Below are 24612 nucleotides of genomic sequence, written 5' to 3'. Positions count from 1 at the left end.
GTGAATTGAGTGGTGGTTTGCAGCAGTGCTGGCACTTTACAGAAGAGTCTGAAAATCAACACTGGGACTTAAAACACTGTTTCAACCTCATGCAGATGAAAGATTAGTCTCTATGTAGTGGGAAGTTCTGCTTGATTAGTTCAGTAGAATGTAGTGAAGATAACCAAATACATATACTCTGAGGAGTCAAATGTCATTCTTCAGGAAAGGAAGAGAGAATGAGTAGAAGCTAACACAAAGAATGACTCACTCCTGGTACACCAGTTACCAACCTTATATTTCTCATTGTGGGGATGACTTTTCACATGCTGCTCTGCTGAGATTTGATCTCCAAAAAATTCATGACAGAGCTGGCAATAATATCCAGTGATGGGAATCAGAAACTCAGAGCCTGAAAAGGCCGAAGAAAACGATCAGAGAAACAAAACTTAATAAATGCCAAGCTCTTAACAAAGCCAGATAAACATATCAAAGAACAACAGCAAAACCTCCAGCAATGTTCCTTTTGGAACAGTTAATGCTGCTCTCCTTATGCTTACAGTATGGGAAACACCACTACCAGGAGCAAACATGTAAATTGAAGAATCTTGATTACTATGATTTAAAAAATTATTTTAGTGCTCTCCATCGTATCAAGGCTATCCCCTATTCAAGTAGGTTAACATTTCCTACAGTCTTAATCTACTTTCCATCTTTGTGGTATAGTCTGCTCAAATACTAAACACCTGGTTTATAAAAAGAACACAAGTACTTTCATTCAAGTTCAGCAAGACTGCATCCTCGTGCCTACAGAACCAGCTGCAGTTATCTAACACACTGCAGATCCTTCTTTAGCGGGCACCACTCGAAGTACGTAACAGATTAATAAACTGAGACGGATCACTGGCAGGCCTATTCAGACAGTCAGATTTTAAATCTTATATTAACTTTCGAATCACTTACAGCCCCTTCCATATGGCTTTCTCAGACTCTCTGTATCCACACTCTACCAAGTACTCATCAGTGATTTTTCAGGGACACCTCTACTAAAAATGTATTGAACAGATGAGTCTGTTGCAAGACTGTGTGGAGAACTGTACAAGATCTGCCCAAACACAGCAAGCTCTTGTGGTCATGTTCTGAATTCTAATATGGTAGCAAAAATCACTTCAGAACTACACTGGAGAAAGAAAAAGTCACCTGGTATTCAAAATAAAAAACTAAACTCTAAAAAGAAGAGAAGGGACCATGCTGTGTTTTCCTACACTCTTGCTTCATGACCTTTTCCACAAGAACAACCAGGAAATTAAATCATTTGCCTTTTACCTAACAGTACAGTATCTATATGTGCTCCTATAACAAGATAAAGTTTTGAAATTCCTTTCTCTGAGCAACTAGAACCTGCTGGAGGGCAAAGGGAGACAATACCCAAGTTAAAAAAAATGAACGTACCTTTGGCAGGAACAGTTATCTTATCGATGCGTTTTATGGAGTCTTGTTTGGTCTCACTCTGGGTCTTCGAAGCCCAAGGTCTGTTGTAAGGATCCAGGGTCTATTTGCACAGTGACAGAGGTATACAGGCTCATATATTACACTAGCAAGGCAAGTACACTTGTCTTTTCCCTTTTTAACATCCTTTCAGAACACTGAACATTAAAATCAACGTGCAAATATTTACAGGAACTATGTTTTCCTCTCTTTCCCCTCCCATATTGCAATTTATAATGAGAAAATAACCTGTGAAAGGGGTAAAATGTAAATAATAGGAAAGGACAGGTAAACACAGGAAACACAAATATCAAATGCTAGTTCCTGAGCGAACTGAACACAGGCCCTGTTTACACTAGTCGGAACACACCAGTAGCTGTACAAACTGCTCAAGTCCAACATTAGGGAAAAAGAATTTGATAAGCAACTTCTTGGGTTCATTATTACTTCAGGTTCTCTTGTGAAATGTAGTTCTGTGATGTATGTTTTAGTGTTAAGATTTATAGCAATATGAAATGCACTTAGTGAAGGAAGCCTGCAACATACCTGTCTGTGTTTCTTATTATGCATGTGTGTGAAAAAGTCAAACATGGTCCCGCAGATGGTATTGCAGTCTTTGCACCAGTGGTTCCCTGCATCATAATATTCATAAATACTGGCCAACTGGAAAGGATGTTTGGAGGACTGTGAAGAGGATTCTGCTGGCTTCGGGCTTCTACCTCTGGATTTTTCATTAGTAGTTTTTGATTCCTAAATTGAACAAAAGGAAACACTTCTCTAAGACAAGGCAGGACACACGTAATGCTCTAGAACTCAGAACCTGCCTCCAGCAGAAGCCACACACACCAAAAAAAAATATATATCACCTGCTTTTCAGCGCCCAGGCTAATTCCACTGTTTCAGAGAGCTGGTATTGCCGACTAAGATGCTGCGTGGCCGCAGTGAAGAGCTTCCAATAAGGCTCCCAGATGTAATGGCTGGATGGTTGTAGGTAATCAAGGAACCAAATGAACAAATTCCCTATGACATGCACCCTTCCCACTTTATGGGTTTCACATAAAGATCTGAATAGTTCCAATACTAGTCAAACAGTGCCCAGAAGACCTAAAATGGTTCCCCTAGAAGCATTCAGAAGTTACTGTAGAAGTAGCTTGGATGAAAGCAGAATGAAAAAGGAAGTAAGAATTATTGAACTCAATCAGCTTTATCAGATTATTTGAGTTTTCCTGAATTCTCCAGAAGACTCGTTGCTTAGCAATAACATAAAGATGGTGTTTTGTTAATTACCTGAGTATATAAGGTGAAGCACCTTGTGTTTTAAGCATGTGATATTTGCACTTACATTGATTTGTACAGAAAGACGCCATACAGTGATACACAGACATTTCAGGACTCTAGCCAAAATTAATACTAAACTAACACTGCAGTAGCAAAACAAATAATCCCTGAAATAGATCATGAATGAGCCCTGCTAATTTAGATTATGATAGTACTAGGTGTATTTTGAGTTTTGAGTTACATTTTCAATGGCTGAAAGCCATGATGTTATAATTTCTTATCTGCACAGCAGTTTGGAAAGAATAGCATGTTAACTTAGCAGACCTGAGTTGGTTGCATGATTTCCAAGTTATTCACTATCGATGCTGAGCAAATTTACTTAGGCAGATTAAAAACTGCTAAATAACATCTGCCTTACTTGAAATTTCTTTTGATAAACAGGGATAGATGCTCTCCTATTAACACCACTCCACACAACATACATTGTAAATCAAACAATGAAGAGACACCCAGGCCACTATGCACCCACAGATATCCATATCCCAATACAATCTAGGTTTTGGTAGCAGAGTGGGAAGTGACCCAGTATGTATTCTGTCTGCAAGAACACAGCAAAGCTGACATTTCTCTTAAACAATGAACAGAGCAACTTATGATCTGCAGGAAGTGCACGGAAGGATGTTCATGATGTCTAAGAAGTGTCATTGTCTATGTTATTTACAGACATACACCCACCCAATATATCCTATAAAAATACTGTCTCAATCAGAACTTTAAAAAGACAATGCTTCTCACATAGATAGGTGACAGCCAACTCTTAACCCCAGTTAGTGCTTAACTCCAGCTCAAAGATGCCTTTATAATGTGCTGCTATTTAGAGCCCAGAAGGGATGATCTGTCTGTTTAGTACAAGGCTAGCTTCACCTCTGCACTGACTATGTAACTACAACACACAGACATAGGTTCAGCAGCAAGGGACCACAAGGAGCTTGCAAATAAGCAGAAAGGAATATGTTTTTGCCCTTAGGTTGGCAGAGTCAACTGATCTCAGTGTCAAAAGGCCTGCACCATCTTTCTTTTCATTAAAAAAAGTTAACAATCAGAATTACAAGGTGAATCTTAGAGACTAAAGGCAGTGTCCTATGTGCCTACAGATATCTGAAAATATTAAATGTTCCTGGACAGAACTCAGAACTAAAATAAGGAACCATGAAAAGGCGATGAAGTCATTATGGGTTTGGATAATACAAACAATGGAAGTTAAAATAATGAAAAATACATTCACACATGCCATATCTCAAGAAAAGAAAGCAGTGTAACTTAATGCAATGTAGGATTTAACAGACATTCTTGCCTACTTTAGTTTTACAATGTGGTGACTGAAGCAAATGATTTGTAAAAGTAAGTGGATACTAAATTTCAGTGATGTTTCAAGAAACAACAAAAACAAAACACAAAGGCAAGCCTTAAAATGAAAGACATCTAATGAGTTCTCTGACCCAGACCAGGATGAAGCATAAGGAAAAGTTTACAGGATACATGGATTTGAGTGACCTTGTAGGAAATATCTCTTACTCTACTAACATATTCCTCTCTGCAAAAAATATACAGTAAGGTCAACAGAAAAAGCATCTAACATCTCCCACCAGCTATTTCTGTTACATATTTGAATAAACGCCTGAAAAGCAGGATAATTAATTTCCTGAATACATGCATAACCTTTCAGATGTTACCGTATACACTACTTACAAAGTAAAAACTACCTTCTGGAACGTGATAAGCCTGTTTTGGCATATCCAGCACTCAGTAGTATAGACCATGTCAGAGAGACCATACTGATGCATATTGACATTTCTTAAAAGAGGACACGCAGCATGTACATAATAATCATGTTAAGCTGACAATCATATGCAAGTCTTGTGATTTGTTAATATCATCACCCACTCAGAAGACCAACATGCTCCAAACTTGCAGAGAGCTTTACTGCTACAAACCTTCCTCCTTGACAGGCCATGCCAGAAATGTTGTAGAGAAAAAAAGTCTGTCCTGCTGGTATGGCATTGAGACCGAACAGCTACAAACACTCATGATACTGTTCAATCCAACCAACACCTCAGCAAAACCAAGATCAAAAATAGTAAGTGGTACTGAACTGCACAAACCCCGAGGGAAATTATAAACACTGATACATTGACTCTCACCTGCATGCACCATCAAAACCAGCATATGAGATGTGATAAGAAATGACATCAAATGATCCTCTAGTAAATGTCTGGGAGAAGCTGTCTCCCCAGCGCCCTCTTCTCTTAGTGGGAAAATCATTAGCACACAAGCCAGAAGACCTTACCTTGTTGGAGGAAGATGCTTTCTCCAGACCTTTTGCATTTTCTGACTTGCTGTTCTTTTCCGAGGAATCTTTGGTTTCCACAGATGGTTTCCGGGGTTTTTCAAATATGTTAATCCCCAGGATTTGTGCTACTTTGTCAAGCTCAGACTGCTTCTTGTCAGCTGCATCAGATTCTTTATGCAGCTCTGAAATCTCCTTCATAATATTCTCCTGTAGTCTGTTCACCTCAACCAACAAGGGGTCTTTGTGTCCATCCTTCTCACGACGTTTTTTCCTCAACATCTCTCCTGAGCGAATCAAGGAAGTAGAAGAGTTGGAAATGCAACGGGAAAATTGTCTTAAGACCTGTACAACTATTCCAGCAACAAGTGAAATACTAATATAAAATATTACAGCTAAATCTTGACTAGGAAGTTGTAAAGATGGAACTGACTCTCAGGTACAGCATCACTAAATCTGCACAATGCACTTCTATAAGGATTGCCTTAACATACACCCCGAAGAGAAGCACCATAATCCTCAAAAGAGAATCCATTTAATAATCACTGTTTCCCTGTGTGACCAAACAAGCAGAAGTTAATTGTACATTTTAGCCTGAAAGTATCATTCTCCAAAGGTCAGGGAAATTAGCATTTACCTGGACCAAACAAAAGTTTTAAAAATAAAAAAAGTTAGCTCCGTCTAGAGAGGACTTTTCCTTCTCCAAATAAGATTAATGAAAACTTGAAAGGCGTGATGACACGTCTTCAGTTACTATTTCTCACTTCTTCTAAAGAAGCACTAAAATGCACAAAGTGCAATTGATTTAACTTATCAAGCTGCCAAAGAAGATGCAAGAGCAACTGCTTGCTTCAGTGTAACAGCCAAATTTTGACATAATTAGTTTTAATATAGTAATTAGGTCAGTGCTTTCTCAAGAGTTCTGCATGTCCCAGAGTATGAAAATATTAGTTTTAAACTACAGACTATTATTATTTTGGTCTTCACTTCTCCTAGCAGGTACTAGGACTTTTGAGTGTGGGGACTAGGACTTTTTCCAGTGGGGAAAAAAAAAAAGCAGGAGGGGATGCACTGTACCTTGCTGTTTACGAAGCCTGTCCAATTCAGTCTTCAGATAGTAAAGCTTCTTCTGACGTGCTTCTCGTTCATTCTTCAGTTTTTCTCTCTCTTCTATCACCTAAACAGATTGGAAGGGGACTGGATTTTCTTCTCTTTCCAACACAAGTTAATCAGTCTTGCAAGAATGACAGCAAGACCTCAGTTTGCGAGTCACAGAACACTGCTCACTATTCTCAAAATGTTCTTGGGTATTTTAACAAAACAAATGCACTTCTTCCTCTGCATCTGCAGATAACTGTATCATATTCTCATGTTTCAACCCTATATGAAGACGATTTTTTTTCTTTTGGGCAGTGTTATTCCCCAAAACTACTTTGTCTGTTGTACCATTTCCCAAGGCACTTGGGCTCAGCTGACTATCTTCTACAGGGGTGAGCAAGATCAATGCTAAATGGCTCTTCAAAACTCATTCATGCAGTATCTCTACAGCTAGCATGTTCCATCAGTGACAAAAGACTTCACAGCCCTTCACCTTGCCTCCTGCTTTGACTCTGGCCAATTTTAGCTATTATTTAGGCTTCTGCTTCAATCTGATCATAACTGTATCACCAAATATATTTTGCAGGCATAACTGTCTGAAATGAAACACCTGGATGAAGTTTGTTTCTTGCTCAGTAAGGTAAACTCCGGCATGAGGAGCTCACAAATGCGCTTTTCACTGGTTTTCATTGATTCTCACAGAAGGAAACCAGGCAATATGCTAAAATGAAGCCTGAGAAGTTCTTTCAATTTCCTTCCCAGTTTCATTTTTCAAGAGACAAATCCCACTTTTTTTACCTTCACAATGCTCTCAAAGCTTACTACTGACTTCTCCCTTGAACAAACAACAACTGACCCAAAGTCTTGTCTTCCCTAGAGAATCATTACTACTATAGCAATGTAAATGTTGGCAAGATCCCTAGATCCTGCCTGGAATAAGCCCTGGAAGGAGTTCTACCAACACAATTAGGCGGTCTTAAATGCCACAAGGTTTTTTTGGTTTTGTGGGGTTTTTTTTAATCACCAAAGCACTATTCGCTCATTCTGGGTTTTCTGCCAGCATAGGGGCATCAATTGGAGTTGCATGCAAGTTTTTATACTCCAAGCCATCCCAGCAAAAAAACCCTGTGGACTAAGCCCAAGCCAAAGACATCTGTAATGCAGACAAAGCCCTAGAAGTTCTGCCAAGGTGCACAGGTGAGCTACCAGGGTATGTCATGGCAGGAGAAAACCACACACCTTCAGCCAACAGAGCTCTTCCAGAAGTGCCAAGTTTCATTAACAACAACATTTTAACCATGTCAGCTGAAGAAATTATTATTCCTGCAAGCAGTGAAACGTCACTTATCTGCTGATGTAGCACTTTGTCTAAGTACTCCTCTTTAAGTCACTTCAAACAAAAAACAGAAAAGTTATCTCAGACCAAAAATTCAAACTGACTTCTTCTGAGCCTCTCTTGGATTCAGTGGTCCGCCTTTCCAAGCCCTGATTTGTTCTGAGAAGCATGATATAACTGAGTAGGCAAAAAGCTTCCAGTCTCTGCCATGTGCTTGCTGCTCTTCTACTAGCAGATCTACCAACACAATGTATCATTAGCACAGCTACATGGAAAGAATGTCTCTAATGTAGATATGCATATGCAGATGAAAAATCAGATATGAGCCGGCAATTTGCAGCTCAGAAAGCAAACTCTATCCTGGGCTGCACAAAAACCATGGCCAGCAGGTCAAAGGAGGTGATGCTCCACCTCTACTCTGTTCTCATGAGACACCACCTGGAGTGATGCATGCAGCTCTGGGGCCCCCAACAGAAGAAGGATGTGGACCTGTTGGGGCCACGAAAATGGTTAGAGGGCTGGGACACCTCTCCTATGAAGAAAGGCTGAGAGAGTCAGGGTTGCTCAGCCTGGAGAAGAGAAGGCTCTGGGGAGACCTTATTGTGGCCTTTCAATATATAAAGAAGGCTTATAAGAAAGATGGAGAGAGACTTTTTACCAAGGTCTGTAGTGACAGGACAAGTGGCCACAGTTTTAAACTAAACGAGGGTAGATTTAAATTGGACATAAGGAGGACATTTTTTACAATGAGAGTGGTGAGACACTGGAACAGGCTGCCCAGAGGAACTGCGGATGCCCCATCCCTGGCAGTGTTCAAGGCCAGGTTGGACGGGGCTTTGAGTAACCTGATCTAGTGAAAGATGTCCCTGCCCACAGCAGGGGAGTTGGAACCAGATGATCTTTAAAGGTCCCTTCCAACCCAAATCATTCTATAGTTCTACGCCTTTATTTTAACAACAAAGATTGAACAGACACCAGTTTGAAAACCCAAACAACTTTCAGGAATCTTCCAGTCCTTTGACAGTTATGTAACTACAGTTTCCTATTTTAAAATATGTTCTTCCCCACTACTCTCTGATTATCATACAAACCAAGGTAACTAGAAGAGGAAAACATTAACATCCATAACATAAACTGGTGTCAGATGCACCAAGTAAAGAATGGTTTCCTTTAAGTTCTTCTGATTTTGTGATTCTTATAAGAGATAACTAATACAAATGTAGAGGGAAAATTGTATGCAACTGTGAATGACGACATCCTTTAGTATGCATCTAAGAATGTCTAATATAGGTATAACCATGGTATTATTGTACCATGTACCATATTCAGATGGAGACTCCTGTGTTTCAGTTTGTGCCCATTGCCTCTTGTCCTGCCACTGGACACCACTGAAAAAAAGCCCAGCTCCATCTTCTTTATACGGTCCCTTCAGGTATTTATATATCTAGATATCTTCAGGTATTTCAATATCTAAAGCTCAGCAGAATAAAGCCAAGCTGTGGCCACCATGTGTTTTTTCTGTACGTCTTTGACTGACCCCAAGAACTTCAACTTTGTGCTTGATTTCATCTGTTCAACTGTAACCTATGGGTGTACAACTTTGGGGGATTTTAAACGCATTTTTTTAAATTGTCACGGAGTAATACAGACAAATACCTAGAAATCTTTAACAAAAGCAAATTTTGTCCAACTGCTTTTAAACTGGAGCCACTCAGGAAAAAAAAAAAGGCACACTTGAAGAGGAAAAGCTTCTACCCCAGCCATCAAGCAGTCCAACATATTTTAATGTATCAGAATAGATAACATACCTTCTGCTTTTGAGCTGCCCGATTTTTTTCATCCGACATCTTTTCTGTGGTATTTTTGAGAGGGTGTGAAGACAAACGAAGGGGCACTTTGGAATGAGCAGGAGTGGTAGGGACATGAACGAGCACAGAACCATCTCTTTTTAAATCAGGGACATCCTTTCCCATAGAGACTGTCTCAATCACCCGGAGGTTGGGACGTGTGGGGTTTGCTGACATGGCCATAGTTAGAAGACCATGAGCTTCTGGCAGTGTAGGATTAGGCTGCTGGGCAGGGGGGTACATGGTCCAGCCAGGGGCTGCATATGCCATATAATGCCCATATGCATCGTATCCTGGAGGAGCCATTGTGGGAGGTGGATAGTTTTGGGGCATTTGAGTGGCAGTGAACTGGGAATAGTTGGGAATTTGGTACTGGGAAACAGAAGTAGGTGTAGGCGGCAAACTAGCAGGAGCTGGTGGAACTGAGGGAATGAGAGAGACAGGAGGAAGAGGCTGTTCTGGTGCACATGGAGGTATATCCTGTCCCACTGGCTTGTTCTTAGTATATTCTGATTTCTGAAGAGATGATGCATCTTTAGACTGCTGGAAAGAGACCGGAGGTGATGCTGAGCGCTGCTGGCCTGAATCGGGAGAACGAGTGTCACTCCGGCTGCGACGCAAGTCCCAAGGGTCCAGTCTGCGAGGATCTGAAGAGCGACGATCAGGAGAGCGAGATGTCAACTTTTTGCCATGAAGGCGTTCCTGGGTACGAACAGCCAGTTTTCCAATTTCAGCAACACCAATGTCAAGTCCAATGGTTTTGAGTAAGTCATGGATCTTTGCATACTCAGCATTAGGCTCTTCTAAAGGATCCAGTTTGACAGCTGGAGCAGGAGAAGGAGGTGGGCTCACTTTCTGGCTTATTATCTCATTGCCACAACTCACTGGGGGCTTCTGAACAGGGAGAGATTCAGTTTTGGTGTCTTCATCCTCATCACCATAAAGAAATTTCTCTTCATCCTCAATGTCAGGAAAACTACGCCTTCTCTTCTCCTGAGCACTGACAGAATCAGCCATCATGCCCAGAATTCGGGAGAAACCACTGCCATCCTGACTGGCCCTCTCGTGAGGCAGCAGGAAGTCGGTATGGCGATCCGCAGGCTCTGATTTGGGTTCTACCTTTTCCTTGTGACTTAAGAAGCTTCCAAACTTCTCTTCAAATGTGAAAGCATCTTTGGGAGCCCCAGAAAGTGGGCTCCACTCATATAAGCCATCACGCAACTCCTTGTTTGCAGACTCCACAACAGAGTCTTTGTTAAACCGTTTGAGAAAGTTCTCCACTTCAGAGGCAAAAGGAGCTGTGTCATTGCTCTGGGGCAAAGATGAATGAGTAGAGAGAAGAGGAAGATCCTTGCTGGGAGCCACAGTGCTTGAAAAGCCCTCAGGCTGAAAGAGAGAGAAGTTACTATTTACTACAGCACCTTCTGAGGCGACTATGCACCTCACAGAACAAACAAAGGAACATGTTAATTTCTCCTTGAGTTCACAGCTGAAGAAAAGAGTTAGAAAAGATAATATACAGTTGAAAGAGAACACAGAAGTTACAAAACAAGTTGCCTAATGATTCTGGAATGTCATGTCCAGCAATGAATGCTTATCTCGGAGAATACACAAAATCACAATTATATTTCATTAATTTTTTGCAAGCATAAGAACTGAAACTTTTACATTGAAACCCCATAACATAATTTTGGCTACGCTTTGAGTTTAATCACAGCCAAATAGGATTTCAACACCTTAAGACAGGTAAAAACAACTGCACTGGGGTTATTCCCAGTCACTTCTTCAGATAGGCATAATTAATGCCATGTTAAATAGGATTTCCAATAACAGGTACAGAACGGGATCCTCTGTATTGGAGCACCTCCTGAGATAAACATGTCACTGTCAAACCCACACTGATCAGTACAACAGGCAGATCAAAAGTGATGTGCTAAAACATGAGAAGCAAAAAGTCAATTTATCACAGTGGTCACAACCGCTTTTCTTCCATTGCTCTAATTCTGAGACTCAATTGGTATAGCTTGGGTACAAATTAAGTAGGGTTGATCCCAGCCTACAGTCCAAATGGAAAAAAAGAAGGAAACTTGAAGATGTTTTCAGACAGAGGTACTGAGGATGCATTAGGCAGTTCTCTAAGTCTATAAAGAAACAAGAAAGAGGCACTGTCACAGACAGGGAGCTTTGATCAAGGTCCTGACTGCCTGTGGCACAAAAAGACTCAGCTTTTCTATAAAGCTGGCCCAGATCTCAGCATCCTGGGCTGAATTTCAACAAGGACATTTTATTCTGCCTCAGATTTTATATTTATATATATATATATATATGATCCTTGATTAAATGCCTTCACCGTTTAAAGTTTCTAATGCAATCCTAACTTGTATAGGCCTGCAAGAAGATACCTGTCCTCTCGAAGATAGGAAAACATACAGATTTGGCTTTTCTGTTTTGGAAATCAAACTGACATTCTGTATCATGAAGTGACTCTTTTGGAAAGTAGAAACATATAAACAGACAGACAGAGATCAAACCTGAATAGGAGACTCTACTTCCATCTCCACTCTTTTCTTCAAAATAGATTTTTTGGGCATGGATGGGATTTCCTCAGGCCTATATGTATACCGAGGCTCAGAAGTCTGTAGTGTGTTAGTCAAGCCGGGGATCACATAACCACTGCCTGAAACATCATGATTCAAGTTTCTACTACGCTCTTCTTCTTCTCTTTTTCTCCTTGCACGGTCAAGCTCTCGGAATTCTTCATTCAGGTATGATGGGCTCGGGCTTCTACTGCGGCTGCGGCTTCGCCTGCGGTAGTTTCGTGTTCCTGATGAGAAACCCTGATGCTCTCCACTCACACCGTGCATCTTCTCATCCTTTTCGTACCGTGGACGTTTTATTTCTCGTCCCCTCTCTTCTGGCCTCGATTGGTAGGAGGATTTCCTGAGTTTGTCACCGTCTCTGTCAGATCCACGAGGCAGCTCTTCTCGACGACCATAATGCGGACTATAATCTGAACGATGAAGGAAAACATCTCGGTTGCGGTAGTCTTCATCATGTCTCATGATGAAGGGACTTGAAGGTTGATCTTCATGCGATGGGTATCTCTCAAGGCCTCGAGGACATGAGAGACCTCTAGTGAATATTGGACCATCAGCCATATCATCCCTGTGTAAGAGAAGCATAGAATACATATAAGTGCTTGAGTCAGAGTAAACTAAGTCTTACTCCTACTCAGGAGTAAGAAATTTCCAAATCAGTTTCAGAATAACTTCTCCATCACTAAAAAGAAGCAACATTTTATGTACTTAAAGGGCAGGGGAGAGAGGGAGACTTATTTTTAATGGTACTATACATCCCTCCCAGGAAGTCACCTGCAAACACAGTGACATGAACAATTTAACTTATACTGCAGAAGGAGAGCCTTGAAAAATGGATAGGATGGATTTATTTCTGTGAAGGAGAAAGACTACACATTTAAAAAAAAAACTTACTATCATATTTCAGATCACAATCCCTTCCCTCACTTCTCCCAGCAAGACGCCAAGGTCACATTTCACATGAATTATTCAAGGTATAATTCAGTTTCACACTGGCAAATGCAACCAGATCCTCTTTTTATCTTCAGCTGTGGACAAGGACCACAAATTCTAGCAACATTTTCTGTTGCAACAGATCTGCAGACAGGACTATCACTAATCACATGAACTGCTATACCCAAGAAGCAGCACAGTTTTTGATATCTATGAACCAGGGATAGTAAATGTAGTAGTATCATTCTTTTGTGTGTTATTACACACAGTGGACGTGCAACTGGCACAACACCAGAATAACTAGCTACATCTCTTGGAGTATCTTCTTTGGGACTGATTCCTACACACACCTCCAATTAGGAGTACTGTTTTAACTAAGGCCTTTTTCCCCACCCCTAAAAACTTCTCTGGGACTGTTCTTTAGATCAGGCAGAAACAAACCAAACCACTTTAAAATTATCAGCTGCTGTTTTTACTCACGGGTATTTCAAAAATCTAACAATGGGAATCAAATGTGCTCCTTAAGTGAAATCAATGAGACAGAAAACCTAGAGAAATGTCTTTCCTGAGTGATCAAGACATAAACTTGAGATACACTATATATAATTGCCTCAATCCTCGAAAATCACCTCCTCCTACTCAGACAAGTCCCTCCATAGATCTAAGAAGGAAGAAATCAAGTCATGCCAGAGGACATCTTCAAAAAAATTTGCAGATAAATTACAGCCCCAGTTTTTAAAGTCATCAGACTAAAGAGTAACAGACATAAACAGACAAGGTCTTTTTCTTGAGTATTTTCATAGTTTAGACATACATATTTAAGAACAAAACCAACACAAAACTTCACCTTATCTCTAACCTGCATCATTGCAAAGCGTTTCATATGTTATTAGATGCTTTATCAGTCCAACACATCTTACAAGGTAAATATGGCATACACCAACATTCTATGGTCTTTCCAGTTTCCAGCAAACTACACACATCCATCCCCTCCAAAAGCACAAAAATATCTAAAAGGTAGCTAGAATTAAATTTCATACATAAATGTTGCTGTTCACAGCCTACATAAAGGTATGTCTATCCCCAGCGTCACCTTTTCGGAGAGCCTGATAAACCTACACAAGCTGCCTGAACACACTTGGTGGAGTAACAGATGTATTTCACCATACACCTTCAGCTGATTTTTGTGCAAATAATTTGCATGCATGCTTGCCGGGTGTCACCTACAATTCAAATGCTTTGACTGCAGTGACAAAGCAGAATGAACATTTAATCATACTTTGGAAAGAAAGGAACAGCAAACCTACTATATTTACAACTAGAAAGATGTTCCAAATACACTCTGAACAGCTAAGATGCAAATTTAAAACCCAAAGATCAAATACAGTTGTGAGGAAAAGGATTACTTGCCTTACAGAAACTGTGATTCTTTGAAATATGTTTTCTGTAAATACAGTCCAACAGAGACATGTCCCTCTTAACTAGTTTGGGTGCTTTTAGCCAGCAATGTCCACTACAAGCTATTGCATCCCTGAGAGAGGATACAAGGTGGTACTACTGTGACCATCCAAATTCCTTCACCAACAGAGAATCCACAAATTACTGGAATTTGCAGTTTCAGAGAAGGAAAATAGACCACAGACTACATAGACATGATGCCTCAGAGAACTACAACTAGTGTAAGGTAAGTTTACTTTTTGGCATATTTCTTCACATACACAGAAACAGAAATAAATAATGATATTCTGCTGTCAGCAACCAAGAGGACTCCACCTTAACACACAGTCTTTGAATAGGAAGTCAGATGAGCTGTTCGTACTCAAGCCAACTGTCACTCTTGATATTATGCCAAAAAAAATGCTATTTCAGAGCACAGCTTAACACAGACCAAGTCTGTGCAGTGATATGGTCTAATCTTTTGGATTAACCTCAAATGAAAGAATTGGTGGGATGCTCTGTATAGCTTATGCCAGCTCAGACAGTAGTAGAATGTCTTTAAAATACTGACAAAGGGAGAGATGGAAGACACAGAGAGGGAAAGGATATATTCTTCACTTTGATAGCCTGAGATTCTAGAAGACAAAAAAATACTAATCTGTTGAAGTAGAAGACTGAAACTACTTAGGTGACCTTGAAGTCACAGGCCAGCAGCATTCAGTATGCTTACTTAGACATGTGCAGGAGGCCAGCTGCCCTAGAAACTCAAGGCAAGTTCTTACAGATGTTTTATGATGGACCTGCACATGGACACACACCCTGAGAAATTCTCCTGGGGCATCCTGAAAATCCACTGCTGCAGGAGAATCCAAAAGCATCCCTGATTTCCATCCTTTGGTATTTTATTTCCTTTATAGGCTAATGAACCTCTCTACCATCCTAAGGCCCTGCAAATTGCAGAGAATAATTTGTAAAAGTGATTGCTTGAAATCTCTAAGTAGAGTAGTTAGCAAAAATAGCTGAGAATAACTAAATTCAGAATTATTTGCTCCAATTACTTCAAAATGTGAAGAGACATCTTCAGAAAACACTCTATTTTTTTCCTTTCTTTTTTTTTTTTAAATGAGAATGAGAACGTACCACATGCCAAATAAGAATGTGATATGCCCAGTATTAAACCCAATGATGATTCACAACAAGGGCTACTTTAAAGCCCAGTGATAGACATAAACTCAGTGTCCCAGTACCAGGGCAGCCTCTCAGAGGGGAAAAAAAATACATGAGGAAAAAACACATGATAAACAATGTCCTTAACTGAATACAAAGTGTCTTTTAAAAACAAGCGAAATGGCTTAAACAGTGAAGAAATTTGGAAGTCAGAAGCAGTACCTAGATTTAGGAAAAGTTAAGGGATGACTAGGTTGTCACACACTTTAAGCTTCTGGACAGTGGGCACCACTCAGACAAGTGCAGCCAGCACAAACAGATTGGGGAAAAAAAAAGTTAATGCAACCACATGGAGTTCTTGCATACCTACACTACAAATACATGGGAAGTCACTTAAAAACTGAGGTCTACATGGTCTCACTTTCTCTTATTCTCATTCTGATTCACCTGCCACTTTTATACATTCTCAGGAGTCTATTCTGACCATTTTTTTACATCTATGGGTCCTGTAACAGAGATGAAGTGAAAGTTCTTCGTCATTTTCACTCTTAACATTAAAATAAACTCCACTGTACCTGATGTTACTTCTAATCATGCACCATAACCACAAAACAGGTTAAATATAAAACCTCACTGGAGAAAAGGAAACAATGGGACAAACACACACACCCCCCACCCTGCATGCTCTTAATTTGCCAGAGCAGTGCCAGTTCTCCTACATCCCATTGCGTGCTCCTTCCAACCACTGTACTCTCCCTGGGCATATGCACACATTTCATTCAGAAGACTGCAGACTGCACAGGGGATTTACAAATTGAACACTGATCCCAGAACTGAGGTAAACGCATAAAAGCGACAGTATTGAAAACTAAACTCTCATTGGGTTTTCCGCACCTGCTGAAACTTAACCTTACACTTGAGAAAGACAAGAAATTCACTTATTCTGCTCACTTCCCTCTTTTTCTCTCTCTCTTTTTCTTTTCTTTTCTTTTTTTGTTTTTAACAGTTGGGGATATTTGCATAAAAAATGGAAGTTATAGTGCTTTTTTTTGTGCTGGATGCTTATCCCTGACCTGAAACTGCAATTGTATGCTCTGGGGCACAAACTATGCCATCTTTAACTTTGCAATTCAAGACAAAGAAAACGATTTTATTTGCACAAAGTCTTCTGATTTTACTTCTGTTGCCAGATTATACCTGTTCTTCTACTGATGGCAAAGATTTCCAAACAGTGTCTACTAAGACTTCTACTTCACTGTTCGCAGCAGTACTTTTAACATAAAAGATGTCTCTTCATTAACTATGTTTCTCTCCGATTCCAGTCAAGGGACCCTAAGAATTCTAACACTTATTTTATCATGTATGAGACTGACTGACTATGTTCACTTCTCTTCTGCAGGGTTTTTAAAGCCAAAATAATAAATTTTATTCAAGCTACACTAGAGCTTTCTTCTGGACTATTCTCAAAAACCAGGAAAGTAGATTATGCCCCCCAATAAATGAGGAAGTTGAAGCTTTATGCTATCCATAAACAACATTCCTTTCAGTCAGGACTAAGTAGGTTCATAAGAAACAGAAGAAGGTGGCTGAAGCTGTGAAATGTCAAGTGAAGCAGCTCCCTCCTACAATATAGTCTGGGCACTTTTAGTTTATGGGGGTTTTAGAAGCAACTGACAAAAATCAGAGAAGAAATATCTTTGTTTAGAGTTACTATGAACACAGGCAGCGACTTTTGTTCAGGAATCCCGTGCACCACAACTTGCTGGAGGTTGGGGGAGTATTCCAGGGAAGCATCACTACATGCTTGCCCGCTTACCCTCGTTCCCTAGGCATTCACTGGGCTAATCAGATGTTTGGTCTCACCCAGTACAGCCATTCCCACGTTCTCACTGTTTCACACACTTGAATCCCCATCTGCGGAGGACCATACCTGTCACTCAGGTTATCAATTGGTGAGCCCAGTCTATCAGGCAGCCTCCTTCGCTCTGGTGTGCCAATGCAATACCGGTCATTACCAACAGTAATCCGCAAACTCTGTTCCAGTGAAGACTCAGAGCGGAGACTCGGTGAACGTCTCTGTAAATTGAAGAAAGAGTGCAAGCCCATCAATCAGGGAATTTTAATCTCAGCTACAGAAAGGCAAGTGACTCTACTCTGCTTAATGTATGAGACTTGGGGTGGATGGATCAATTAAGAAAATCAAACCAGAAGAACAATTTTTCCAAATATTTCAACTGTCTTTACTTACTAAAGAATGGGGAGGGTATTGATTGCATTTCCTTCCTCATCCCAGCTGCCAATAACACACTCTATATTTACATTATCTAGAAGGGAAATTTTCAACTCAAAAACACATTTCATAAAGCACCATTTTGGAAGGTGGAAAAACAGAGAGAAGTTCAAGAAGTCCCAGATTTGCTGCTGTCCTCCTTTCTTTGTAGAGGAGAAGCAGCTAAACAAACATTGCATAAAAAACAGTGCCAGGAAATTCTTAATAAAAGTGTCTGGATTTCTGGCCCTTTCCAACTTTAGTAACAACATGAACCAAAGTATAAACCAATGCAAACAAAGATTTTCCTAGCAATGATGTTTTTAACAGTTTTCCTCACCTCATGCTGCTTTCAGCAGATATGCACAACATAATACTAAAAACGCCACTGACTATAGAAACACCTTCTATAACAGAATTACCATTATCATTATTTATTATTGGTAGAGCTAAACCAGAGCTAAGTAAAAGTGCCTTTGAAAAAACTACAGCAGAGAAGGCCTCAGCTAACTGCTTCTTGCACAGACCTTCCTTCGGACACATACTCAATACAGAAAACGTCATTACTGGTAAGTTATGCTTAACTAGTTATGCCTCACATCATTCTAGAATATGGCACTAGAATACAGGAATGATCAAAGTAAGGGGAGTTCCATGAGAAACAGATGAGATGGGCCTGAAGACAGAGATACTTGATTTGCTTTTTTAAACCAACATGGTTTAGATTCTGCTTAACAGGAAGCAATGAACCAGCTTCAGTTCTGCCAAACCAGTCATGCACTGCATATTGCTTTCACCGCTGAAAACTGCAGTAGCAAGCAGGAGGTGCACTATGTTGTCCGCATCCACCCTGAGAAGATGCAGCAGATTCAGCTCAATCCTCCAAGAGACCAAAAGAAGAACAGTACACACACCTCCAACAAGAAAGTAAAAGAATTCCCTCACAAATTTGCCTGAACAAAATTTACTTGCAGTACAAATCTGCACTAGAATCCACTGTGCACATAAACTTGTCCTAAGGTAACGTATTAGTGATTTCTGTTTTGCTCCATTAATCTGAATCCCAGCATTTATCAGAACATGTTTTCGTTACTTTCTAAGACCAACTGTGTTATATAGCACAATACGATCCTGCAACAGCCTGGCTGAGATACAACATATAGAAGGTGCACGCGTCTCATACAAACACACTCTGAAGGTTCACGTGTGCCCAGTATAACACTGAATTTTGAGGGCTGCCTCAAAAAGTTATTCTCTTGAAGGGCATCTTCTTGCCATCGAGAGTGCTGGCAAGTTGGGCACATACATGACAACCATCTCCAGAAACCAGAGACAGAGAACTGATGATTACATCTCAGAACAAACTTCTGGGCAAAGGAAAAAATAGTTTACATTTAGAAAGTTTGGGATGTTAGGATTGCCTATGACTGCCATACAGATTGCCCAGAGACAGCAGTTACAGTGGTATATATTTGAACTTCTCAATTTTTTTTTTTTTTCAGTTTAAGAAATTCCAGTTTTAACAGCTTTTTCATTTGGAGCACTGAACGCCACCACTAGTCATTCCTACCTATGCACTGCACTGCATTTTCCTCCCTTCCTGTTCTGGCGCCTAAACTGCAATTACCATTGCCATATTATTGCACAGGTTGCATACCAGCTCTTCATTTCTTCTTTCTCTGTTGATCCAACATACTCCAGTCCTCTAATTTCAGCGAATTTTCTTAAAAGAAAGCAAAGAAGCTGAGGGAAACTATAAAAAGAACAAGCACGCAGGTCAGCAGGGACAAACAAAAGCAGCATGTGTCAGCCTTGCAAGAACAAATAAAGTCCGCCAAAATCTCTCACTGTACAGCCCTGACCTTCCTCTCCTCCATTACATTTTTCAATGCTCATCCCAAACCTTTGCTGTCACTCCCTGCTCTTCCAATTCCCACAAAGTTTTCCCCAGCTACTAAGAAACTAACACCATCCGTACACACATCCAATACACAGCCCCACTGGAAGTTAGCATCCCAGTTATGCATGAGAAAATAGGCAACAATGCTGATGATAACCTGGGAATGCATGCACTCCATCTCAAAAAAAAAAAAACAAAAAAAAAACCAAAAACAAAACAAACCAACAAAACAACTCCCAGAATCAAGAAAAGGGAATAAGAAATCTCTAAGGCTGCTCCTTCCATACTCCAATTCATATGAAAGGTAGGGACAATAACTTAGAGCTTGTACTCTAAACTCTTCTGCGTTTCAATGCTGTGCCCTTACCCCACCAGTGTCTTTATTCCACATCCTACATCTTCCACCCTTACGCATATACTCCCCCTCTTCCAAGTCCTCCTTCCTTGTTGGGAGCTTAAATTCCTCTCAGTCTTCTGTCTGAATTCATCTCCTTTCAGTGACAGCTCCAAAATGCCACTTACTAACACATTTGTGTAACTCTCCATTTTTCCACACTTTGTATCCTCAAACTTCTCGAGAGGGGATCTTAAGTCATATAAATCTGAAAACTTCATTAAAACTTCACCCAATCATGCTGACCCAATATATCTGCTGCCTGCTTTGTTTTGATCACACTTAGTTCCACTGTTTGGAAAACACCAGCATAATCCCAGCTTTTACCTTTCTCTAATTAATGCTAATTTTCTAAACAGTACTTCTAAAAAGCAAAATCAACCTGTATATGTATTCATGCTTTATAACATCACTTTTAAAGAAAAAGTAGTGTTGGTCAAACACTTTTTGGTGGACAAAAACTTCCATGGAAAAAATGTGTACAATATACACTCTAAGAATTACTTACACTGCGCTTTAGCATATGCAACAGATGGCACAATACAGGTTAAAGAGCTATATTTCATTGTCTCAAGATCTCTTATTGTGAGAGCTGCTTCCTAGAGAAAGGTTTTCCTTAAATGCAGCAATATTCTTGTAAATAAACAACAAAGCTATTTGGCTCAGCAGTTCAGCACTAGCTAACTTGCTAAAGCCTAATTTCTATGATTAATAATTTTACAATCCTTCTCTGAAATTAGAATAGGCAAGAAAAACATCAAGAATCTGCAACAATTTGCTGAGATGACTACTGTAACTTGAGCCAGAAGGGTGCAAAATAACACTGACAGAATAGCCTTTGTAAAGAATAATGTTTGTGTAAAGTGTGGGGTTTTGGTGGCGCTTTTTTTTTCCCCTAAAGGGGGAGTGGAAGGCTTCCAGTCAAAAACTCCTAGTTCAAATTTCTCCAAGTCTGAACCACCAACACATTTGGCATTGAAAGTTTTATTACAGCTGGCACAGGTTCACAGCCTACCATGGATACAGTGAAACGGCAGACTGAGAGATCGTGAAGTCAGTTTAAGAAAGTTCTGCTCCTGCATCCCTGTTTGTCATTCCCTCGGTTGTGACCATGCAACTGTCCGTCAAGCCACAACACCAACTGACATGAATCAGATTAAAAATTATCTCCTTTTAAAAAATTACTTACTTTCAACCTGGGTCTTGCTAGCAATGCAATTTGCAGGGTTACCCCACAGACAACTTATAGGACTGAGATAACGTGAAATACAGCCTAAAACCAAATGGCCAGGGGCAAGCTTCTCAGCCTGCCTTGGCTTAACTGTCAAATACAACATTATCTTCCCATACCTTCAGGACAACTCATCTTTAGATAACAAATAGCACCAATAGCTGAATTTTAACTCCACGACAATCGCCTATGATCTCTTCTATGGCTACAACTCCAAAGAAATCCAGTAAGAACCTGTACCGCCATCAGAAAGAGCAATCCCCATTCTCTCTTGGTGTCCCATCGTGCAATGAATCATAGCAGACAATATATTTTTGTTGGATTGACTTTCAGCCACATCGTTTCCTCAAATCAGCTCCCCCTGCAACTGCACACATACAAGTGTGAGCTCAAAGGAGGGGGCAGAATATACTGCAGAGCGGGAGGAAAAAGTGAGTGTACCATTCTTTTTAATTGTACACGTGCTGGATTGAGTGACCATGGAACCATCGCCTAAAATATCCCAGTATGAAAATCTCTTCTTTCCGCGCAACACAAACGCACAGAGAACCTACTACATACCACAGGCAACAGTTATCAGACAAGACAATCACTGCACCATGGAGTAACAAGAGAAAACCTAAGTGAGTGAATGCCACTCACTCAGAAAAAGGTACGGCTATACACTTTGGCTTAGTACGAAGGCGTCTGCATCCAAGACGGTATCACTTCAGATGCCAAACCAGAGTTTCACATGCCCAAATCAGATTTTGCCAAGACTGAGCGAGAAGACTGGAGCACCTTGTGCACAGCTCCAACTACAAAGCACTGCCTATCAAAGAATACCTCTCAAAGATATAAATCTGTAACAGAGTCTCCTTTGTACACCCATGACAGCAGGAAGAACTCAGACAAAGTACTCATTCAACATCCTATTAAAAAAGTTATCTTCCCATAAATTAAACGATATTTATACAATAACACAAACCAGTGTTAAATGGAGGAAAGCGACTGCTTACATCCTTTGCCTTAGCAAAAGATAGCATCATCTTTAAGCCTTATCTAAAATGGCTCTAGCCGATAAGAGAGAAATAAAAATGTAACGGAAATTAAAGGAAAAACATCACTTAAAATGGAAATCAATGATTTTATTTTTTTCCCCATTTGGCGCTCTAAGGCACAGGGGGGAAATCGCCCTTCTCCCTCCGCGCAGGGAGAGCCCGCGGCCGGTGCGATTCTGCAGGGACCCCGCCGCGCCGAGCCCGGGGCCCCGGCCCCGCTGCCCCCCGCTCCCGCCCCTCCGCCGGCGGCGGCACGGGCTGACCCCAGGGCACAGCCGGGGGGCCGGGGTACCGCCGAGGGGAGGCCGGTGCCGGGAGAGACACCCGCCGTCACGGCGCGGGGGGCGGTGGCCACCATCGCCGGTGGGCGCGGAGGTGGCGGGGACCCCCCCCGCGGCCTGACAGCCCCCGAGGGAGGGAGCAAGCCCCGCAGCGAGACCCCTCGGCGCACGGCGGTACTTACCCGGCTGCTGCTGCCGTCTCCGTGCTCGCTCCCCCGGCGGCCCCGGGTCCCCCCGGGCCCCGGTCCTCCCGGCGGCGATGGCAACCTCCTGCTACGGTGCGGCGACGGGGATCGGCGGGAGGCGCCGCGGTGGCCCGACGGGGAGCGGTGGCGGCGCGGCAGGGGACGGGGCGAACCGGAGCGCGGCGGTGAGGCAGAAGCGGCGGAGGCGGCGGAGGCGGCGGCGGCGACGGGCGGCGGCGGCGGGGGAGGCCGGCCGCGGCCTGGCCCCGGCCCCGATGTGCTGGAGCGGGAGGCGCGGGACCCCGACGAGCCGCCCTCTTTCAGCCGGTGGGAGGAAGACGAGGACGAGGGGCCGGAGCGGCCGCTGCTGGAGCGGTACATGATGGCGCCGGCGGCCCGGGGGTCCCGGTGGCCTGCGCGGGCGCCCCAGCTCCTCTGACCCGGCCCCCCCGCGCCTGCCCCCCCCCGGCCCCGCGCGTGCGCGCCGCCGGCCGCCCTGCGCGCGCTCCCGAGCCAGGCCCCCCCGGAGCCGGCGGGGGGGGGGGGGGGGGCGGGGTGAGCCCGGCCCGGGGAGGGGGCGGGGGGCGGGAGGCGTTGCCTGGGGACGCCCGCACAAAATGGCGGCCGCCGGGCCCCGGTCACGTGGGGCGGGGTGGGCTGCAGCGCGGCGGGAGGCGGGTGTCGCTGCCGCCGTGCTCGGCGGTGCGGGGCGCCGCTTCCTCCTTCCCTCCCTCCTTGCCTCCCTCTCCGCTCCTGGTCCCCGGTGGCCGTGAGGGGGACGCCCTCGGGTGCGCGCGGGCGGGTGCTCCATCCTGTTTGCCTCGTCTCGGGGGCTTCCCGCCGCGCCGCCCCCCTCAGCGGGAGCCCTCCCGGTCGGGAGAGCGGGCGGGGGTCGAAGGCGGTGGGGAGGGGGAGCGGGAGCTTCGCCGGGGAGGCCGCGGGGGGCCTCCCCCGCACGGAGGCCGAGGGGAGGCGCCGCGGGACGGGCCGTGAGGCAGTGCTCCTCGGCCGGGCCTCGCCGCAGCTCGGTGTGCCTGCGGCGGCGGCAGCCTCTAGGTCGAAGCTAAAACGGCTCTGGTTTTGGTTTGGTTGGGTTGGGTTTGGTTTTTTTTTTTCCCCTGCACTGTGCTGTGGAGCTTGTCGGTATGAGTGTTGTCCTTAAGCAGAAGTGTGTTCAAGAGCCATCCTTGGCTGCTCCGTGAGGCGATGCTCAGCCTGAGCCTCCAGCTCGGAAAATTTCTGCACAAATTTGCTTGCTGTGACTGCCAGGAGCCGGGATGACATGTTGGGAAAAATCGCTTCCCGCCTCCTCCCTCTCCTCACCTGAGCACCGGCCATGCTTGGTGCAGGCAAGCGAGCGTGACAGTTTCAATTCTCAGAAGTGAAGCATGAAATGTTTCTCTTATTTCATGCTGTGGGCTGTCTCCGGTGAGGAGGAGGAAGAGCGTTTTCAATTAACTGAAATGGGCTAGCAGTAGAAAAAAAAAATAATGCAGAGAAATGAAGCTTCTGATAAATTTCTCCATTTCCCAAATTCCTGAGCCTTTATATCTTGTTTAGAAACTGGGAGAAGTTTCATGCGTTAGATTTGTATTTTGTTATTAGCTAGATGACATGCGAGGCCTTGTATTTGAAGACCAAGTCAATTTTTGCAGACTTGGATGAAATTTTGCCTGTGTGTTTTGGGAATGCATTTGCTAGAACATAACATACCATTTGAAGCATACTACTTACAGCAGTGGCAACAAAGAGCAGCAGGCTGATGGGTGGGGGTCCACCTGATACTATAATAAGGTTATTTCTGC

General features: G+C 42.7%; 2 protein-coding genes across 3 annotated transcripts in view; one reads left to right on the top strand and one right to left on the bottom strand.

Annotated features, from left to right (window-relative positions):
* ZNF318 (zinc finger protein 318) overlaps positions 1-23188 on the bottom strand; it is a 27835-nt gene extending 4647 nt beyond the window's left edge. Inside the window, exons 1-9 of the mRNA XM_087774454.1 lie at positions 22805-23188; positions 17438-17583; positions 11905-12538; positions 9335-10759; positions 6170-6269; positions 5093-5379; positions 2014-2217; positions 1432-1531; positions 273-391 (exon numbers count right to left, since the gene is read on the bottom strand). Of these exons, the coding sequence (XP_087630580.1) occupies positions 273-391; positions 1432-1531; positions 2014-2217; positions 5093-5379; positions 6170-6269; positions 9335-10759; positions 11905-12538; positions 17438-17583; positions 22805-23188 (3399 nt within the window). The remainder of the gene's footprint in view (positions 1-272; positions 392-1431; positions 1532-2013; positions 2218-5092; positions 5380-6169; positions 6270-9334; positions 10760-11904; positions 12539-17437; positions 17584-22804) is intronic.
* ABCC10 (ATP binding cassette subfamily C member 10) overlaps positions 22793-24612 on the top strand; it is a 24689-nt gene continuing 22869 nt past the window's right edge. The window contains exon 1 of one of the 2 annotated variants that reach the window (XM_087774458.1): positions 22793-22900. The gene's annotated coding sequence lies outside the window, so the exon portion shown is untranslated. Of the gene's footprint in view, positions 22901-23062; positions 23183-24612 lie in introns of those variants that run through there. The other variant, XM_087774459.1, reaches the window with a different exon arrangement.

Source organism: Nipponia nippon, unplaced genomic scaffold (genome assembly GCF_047370975.1).
Source record: "Nipponia nippon isolate SJK-2023a ecotype South Korea unplaced genomic scaffold, ASM4737097v1 scaffold_4, whole genome shotgun sequence".
Lineage (NCBI taxonomy): Eukaryota > Metazoa > Chordata > Aves > Pelecaniformes > Threskiornithidae > Nipponia > Nipponia nippon.
The sequence above is the reverse complement of the archived record's forward strand: the minus strand, read 5'-3'. Positions and strand labels throughout refer to the sequence as shown.